Raw genomic sequence first — 6,522 nt, 5'->3', positions numbered from 1 at the left:
TAGGCATTTTTTGAATATTTTAAATATTTTTCATTAAATTTAGGTACTTTTTGATAAAATTTAGATTTTTTTATCAAATTTATTTTTTTTTTTCATAATAACCAACAAATATTAAAATTTTTAATTATTAAGGGATCAATGTTATATTTATATATTAAGCATAATTTAATGTGTTTTCACTTTGGGGCGTGCATGGTTAAGTTTGATTGATTTTTGGCCAATTTAGTGCGCCAAACTGCATATGTAATTTTTCTATAAAACCAAATCAAACCGTCTAGTTTGGTGCGCTAAAACCATACCGCGCCAAATTGCATATGCGATTTGGTGTATGTTTCCGCGGTTTGCTGAATGTGCGGGTTGGTGTGGGTTGCTAAAGGTAAAAATAAAGGTCGGCGTTGGGTTGAGAGCTAGAACAGAGAAGAAGAACCAAAGAATAAGAAAGAAACGAATGACGCTTTAGACCAGATCTTGGTCGTTTGACAATTAACACAAAGTGAAAAACAAATAAAATATAAAGTTGTCGAAGGTGACTCACCGGCGACGATGGATAGACCAGATCTTGGATTGAATCGACAAATTAATTGGCGACAAAGGTAAAGAGGAAGGTCGACGCTGGGAATCGAGTGAAAAATAAGAAAGAAACGAAGCTACAAGGCCCCTTACCCCTTTTATATTTTAATTTATTTTAAAAATTTTAATTATTAAAAAATTCTCAAACTGTCCAACCCTCAAATCACAAACCGACGGTTTGAGAAATCTTCAAACCGTCCTGAACCGTTTAACCCTAAAAATCGTGCTGTTCAACTAGGCACAATTCATTTCGATTGATTTTTGTAGTGGATCGATTTTTTTGCATCTTTAATCTCATTAACATGACATCCTAAGTAACTAAAGTGACATTTTTTTATACTGAATCCATTTACTCTTAATCATAGTAAAAATTTAAAATAATAATTTTTAATAATTAAAATATTAAATTTTAATATTTTGTATTTCAAGAATGAAACGTCATGTTTTTTAATTATTGATGATTGGTTTATGTATTAAAGAATATAAATTAAGATATGGGGGATTAGAAATTAAAGAATACAAATTAAAATATGTGCTGTTAAAACTTAAATTAATAATATTAAAATTTGTAATTGTAACCGAGATGTTAAGTCTTGATTGATCAGTAAAGAAGCACCTCTCGTGCAGAGCGGCCATGAATCTCGTGTTGAGCGGCCATGGCGTCTTGGCCGCCAGCTGTTCTCTCTCTCTCTCTCTCTCTCTCACATCTAAAACCATCTTTCTTTCTCAAACTTTCTTCTTCTTCTTCTTCTGTCTCAATTATAATACACACCGATAGATAGATAGATAGATAGATGAGAGATAGAGAGATAGATGGACTTTCCTTCTTCGTTCAAAAAATCGTTCAAGTCTCATGGCTCCTACAATAGGCACTCCAGAAAAATCTCCGCCGGAACTTCAGAAGATGCATTATCTCTAGAGGAACAGCCGATTCTCTCCGAGCAGCGCGACGATCACCGGCATTGCGGCGAGGTGAACGGCGCCGGCGATGTAAACGACCGCGGGCGGGAGATCATTGTCAAGATCGACGGTGTCGACGACGGGGCTGCCACACCTAGGGTTTTGAGCGAGGCGAACTACGGATTGTGGAAATACGATGAAGGCACAAGCGCCAGGAAGGACAAGATGAGCGGGGAGGCGGACGATCCGCCGTCGAAGCTCATCGGCGAGTTCTTGACCAAGCAGAGGATGGCCGGCGGCGAGAAGTACCTCGACATGGATCTGGATATGATGAACGACCTCCTCCACCACGATCACCAATCCCGCAAATCGCCGCCGCTCGCTGAGAGTCCCGTTTTCAACAGAAACAGTATCAGTTTCAACAACCGCGACCGCAACCACCGCGTTTCGACGTCGAAGGAGCTCAAGGTTTCGTTTCAGCCTCCGTCGTTCAATATGTCCACCACGGAGTCCGGACTTATCCAAAGACGATGTTACGAAGAATCGTCCGATGACGATGACGACGAAGAAGATGACGAAAAAGTTAGCCGGCGGCAGTCTCCTCGTTTTTCCGGGACCGTGGATAACGGCGGAGGAGAGGTAATGAATAAATAAAAAAAGGCCCAGAGATTTGCATGTAGAAATATATATTTTCCAATGGACAAAATTGTTCATGCATCCAATGGATGATCCATTTTATGAAAGAACACAACTTTACGGTAAGTTTCATCAATGGATGCAACGATACAAACATTAGCAATTTATATTTTACAATTTACCTGAACTGCAGGTATTGAGGTGCACGTCGTCGTTTCAGACGAGCATGATGAGGACGAAGACGAAGTCCAGATTGATCGACCCGCCTGAGCTGGATCCTAGATCCGGAAGATTCCCGAAATTCTCCGGTCCATTGAGGTCCGGGATAACCTCCGGAATGATAGGAAAACCGCCGGAGGAAGAAGAAGACGATCCATTGTTCGACGAAGACATTCCAGAGGAATACAAGAGAGAAAACCTAAACGCTCTGACTCTGCTCCAATGGATCAGTCTCATATTGATCGTCGCCGCTTTAATCTGCAGCCTCTCGATTCAGAGATTGAGGGAGAAGAAGGTCCGAGGCCTGGCGTGGTGGAAATGGGAGGTTATGATCCTCGTCTTGATCTGTGGCCGGTTGGTCTCGGGCTGGGGGATCAGAATCGTTGTCTTCTTCGTCGAGCGCAACTTCCTCCTGCGAAAACGCGTTCTGTACTTCGTTTACGGTGTGAGGAGGGCGGTCCAGAACTGCATCTGGCTGGGCCTTGTTCTGATCGCCTGGCACTGTCTGTTCGACGACAGGGTGGAAAAGGAAACCCACAACAACAAGTTCCTCGCCATTGTGAACCAGATCCTGTTCTGTTTCCTGGTCGGATCGGTGCTGTGGCTGGTGAAAACCCTAATGGTGAAGGTTCTAGCATCTTCCTTCCATGTCAGCACCTTCTTCGACCGAATCCAGGAATCCCTATTCAACCAATACGTGATCGAAACGCTCTCCGGACCGCCTCTGGTCGACTTGCAGAACGCCAAGGAGGACCATGAGAGGGCAATGACGGAGATCCAGCATCTGCAGAACGCAGGCGCCACGCTGCCGCCGGAGCTGAGGGTGATCAACATGGCGCCCCCCAGAAGTCTAAGCACGAAATTCTCCATAGCAGCTTCGAAGAGGTTGAGCCAGGACGAGGGGATCTCCATTGATAATCTGCACAAGCTGAGTCCCAAGAATATATCGGCCTGGAACATGAAGAGACTGATGAGGATTGTCCGGCATGGGGTGCTGACAACGCTGGATGAACAGATCCTTGAATCATCAAATGATGACTCCAACAAACAGCAGATTAGGAGTGAATATGAGGCTAAAGTTGCTTCCAGGAAGATCTTCCATAACGTGACCAGGAAGGGCTCCAAGTATGTTCATATATATAAATATGTTCTTCTTTGTCTATTTCCTTCATAATTAAGAATGGTAAGGTTTCTTTCTCCCTACCCTCCAATCACTACTTTTCCTTCTCGTATCATTCCAGATAATTAAAGGTGTTTATTTACCTTCTCGATCTATTGTGTTGAAACATGAGGAGTTTTTGAATATGTTTGTGCTATACATATATGTATGTGTCTATCAGGTTTATATACCTAGATGATGTGATGCGATTCATGCAACAAGACGAGGCTTTGAGGACCATGGCTCTCTTGGAAGGCTCTCCTGACAGTGACAAAATCAGCAAGGCTACACTCAAGAACTGGGTGGTAAGAAGAAGAATCAATCCCACTATTGCTCATATTTATTTGTGTGTGCGTATGTATATATATATATATATACATATATAAAATGCTCTAAATATTACACATAGAATATAAGGTAACCTTCTGGGTTAACCCGATGCTTGATGCAGGTTAATTCCTTTAGGGAACGGAAAGCTTTGGCCCTGACGCTGAACGATACAAAAACAGCTGTGAACAAGCTCCACCAGATGGTGAACGTATTGATCGCCATCATCATATTGATCGTTTGCCTGCTGATTCTGGGGATCGCGACCAGCAAGTTTCTACTCTTCATAAGCTCTCAGATTGTGGTAGCTGCGTTCGTGTTCGGCAACACTTGCAAGACAATCTTCGAGGCCATCATCTTCGTGTTCGTCATGCACCCCTTCGATGTCGGCGACCGCTGTGAGATTGATGGGGTTCAGGTACCTACATATATATATATATAGAGAACACGCTTCTCCCAAACTTAAATTATATTTTTTAGTTTCTTTGTTGTTTAGTTAGTTAGTTAATTAATGGGCGTCTGAGGTTTAGAGAATTTCACGATTCTCATGATCAGATGATAGTGGAAGAGATGAACATCTTAACAACAGTTTTCCTAAGATATGACAACCAGAAGATCATCTTCCCAAACAGCACTCTCGCCACAAAGCCCATCAGCAACTACTATCGCAGCCCTGATATGGGCGATTCTGTCGAATTCTTCTTGCATGTTGCCACTCCTGCCGAGAAGATTGCCCTCATGAAGCAAAGGATAACAAGGTAACTGAGACTTGCATGCATATGTACTAGTACCATTTCTTGTTTTGTTTTGCTTTTGGTGGGAATCGGAACCTCATGCAACGCCCTTTATCATGCCGCGGCAGTTACATCGAAAGCAAAAAAGACCACTGGTACGCCTCCCCGTTGGTGGTGCTGATGGGCCTTGAAGACTTGAAGATGATCAAAATGTCGGTCTGGATGAGGCACCGAATGAACCACCAAGACATGGGGGAGAAGTGGCAGAGGAGAGCCCAAGTGGCCGAAGAGATGGTCAAGATTTTCAAAGAACTTGACCTGGAATACCGGCTGCTGCCGCTTGACATCAACATCCGCAGCATGCCGCCGGCCAACTCCCCGACTTCTACCCCTTCCGTCGTTGCCTTCTAGGCGCAGCACCAGTAAGGCTGCTCTTTAACTTGTTCCCCACGGTAGCCCCTTCGCACTTCTTTGCCTGAATGACTCACTCTTATAAGGCCCGTTTGGTTGCATTCTTGAATCAAAATTTTTGGAAAATAGTTTCTGAAGGTAGTGAAAAAAATTTGTTGTTTTGTAAATTGGGTGGTTTTCAGATCAACAATTTTTAGAATTATTTTTTCACCAAACGTACATATGCATTGTCTCAAAGCCAGTTTTCAAAAATGATAACCAAACAAGGCCTTGTAACAACGTTGTTATTGTAATTTTGTATATTACACGGTTCCACCGCAGCCTCTGGGTGGGGTTTCGGTTTCCCACTTGGAGGGCTGGGCAAAATTAGCCATATATGTTATTCACTTTACTTTCTCCCTCTTCTCCTAATTTTTCTTAGTCGCGTTTGCTACAGAAAAATTTTTAAAATTTATGAGAATATTAGATTGAGAATCTGTATTTTCATGTTTGGTATAATTTTTTTTAAAAAAGAATTCTGGGAAATAAAATTTCCTAAAATGATTTTTAAGTAATTTTCCCACAAAAAAATTTTCATGAGGGTTGAGAATCCAAGTTTTTCATGGACTCTTGAGAATGTTTTTAACAAATAAAAAGACTAAAACATCCCTTACCCTTTATAACCCCATACAAACATATTATATATATATATAATATTTATATTAAATATAAAAATATTATAATATGTTTATATTATTTATTATAAAATATTATATATATTAAAGTAGATATTCATACAAACATATATATTATGGATATATATACAAAATGTGTAAAAAAATAATATTTTTTTATTTTCTAAAGATATTGTGGGTCTCAATATTTTATATAATAAAAGAAATTTATCTTTTTTAAATAAAAAATTAAATAAGGGTAATTTTAGAAAAAAAACATGAATTATCAAGAATGTTACATTTAAACCAAACATAGGAATGTAAAATTTTTATAAAAGAATACTCAAGATTTCTGAAAATGTTTAAATCTATCCAAACATATAATTGCATGAATCCTAGGAATTAAAGATTTTCATGAGTATTCCCAAGAATCATGAATTCCAAAAATTTAAAAACTTCTCTCGTACCAAACGCTCCCTTAAGGTACATTAATTGGAGTTTAATTAGAGTCGCAAATGATCCGAGTCATTCACAAATAGCTCGGTGTTGGCTTGACAAAATCTTGTTCGTTAAGATATGTTTGTTAACTAAAATGTAGAGTGAAAAAGTTTAGATATAGAAATCATTCTCAATATTTGTCATTTTCAATATATTTCTCATACTTAACTGGTGACTCTTTAAAAAAGTCATATGACTTTTTTATCTTGATTTTTCAAAATATGTTTATCTCTCACCCCTCAAAAATAATCATATTTTGGTCCTTACAGATAAAAAAAAATGATGATTGTGTCTTATAGTGCATTTTAAAAAATTTAACAAATAATTTAATAAAATTTTATAAAATATTTCTTAATTTTATCTTAACCCTTCCATATCTTAATCCGGAAAGCATTTCGGTCTTATCTTGATATTC

At 39.4% G+C, this 6,522-nt stretch overlaps 1 protein-coding gene across 1 annotated transcript; it reads left to right on the top strand.

The window, feature by feature from the left end:
* The first annotated feature begins 1,366 nt into the window (after window positions 1-1,366).
* Window positions 1,367-5,349, top strand: LOC127791530 (mechanosensitive ion channel protein 6-like). Its single transcript, XM_052321450.1, has 6 exons — window positions 1,367-2,109; window positions 2,300-3,450; window positions 3,666-3,789; window positions 3,936-4,229; window positions 4,367-4,569; window positions 4,674-5,349. The coding sequence occupies exons 1-6, from the start codon at window positions 1,384-1,386 to the stop codon at window positions 4,954-4,956; spliced, it is 2,781 nt and encodes a 926-aa protein (XP_052177410.1). The 5' UTR covers window positions 1,367-1,383; the 3' UTR covers window positions 4,957-5,349.
* Window positions 5,350-6,522: the final 1,173 nt, after the last annotated feature.

This window comes from Diospyros lotus, chromosome 15 (genome assembly GCF_014633365.1).
Source record: "Diospyros lotus cultivar Yz01 chromosome 15, ASM1463336v1, whole genome shotgun sequence".
In the NCBI taxonomy this organism is placed as follows: Eukaryota; Viridiplantae; Streptophyta; class Magnoliopsida; order Ericales; family Ebenaceae; genus Diospyros; species Diospyros lotus.
The sequence above is the reverse complement of the archived record's forward strand: the minus strand, read 5'-3'. Positions and strand labels throughout refer to the sequence as shown.

Bases quoted from the DNA above. Each gene is read 5' to 3' on its own strand.
- LOC127791530 (XM_052321450.1), top strand. From the start codon at position 1,384: ATGGACTTTCCTTCTTCGTTCAAAAAATCGTTCAAGTCTCATGGCTCC. The intron at 4,230-4,366 runs GTACCTACATAT...TCTCATGATCAG, and splicing joins GTGAGATTGATGGGGTTCAG to ATGATAGTGGAAGAGATGAA. The intron at 4,570-4,673 runs GTAACTGAGACT...ATGCCGCGGCAG, and splicing joins ATGAAGCAAAGGATAACAAG to TTACATCGAAAGCAAAAAAG.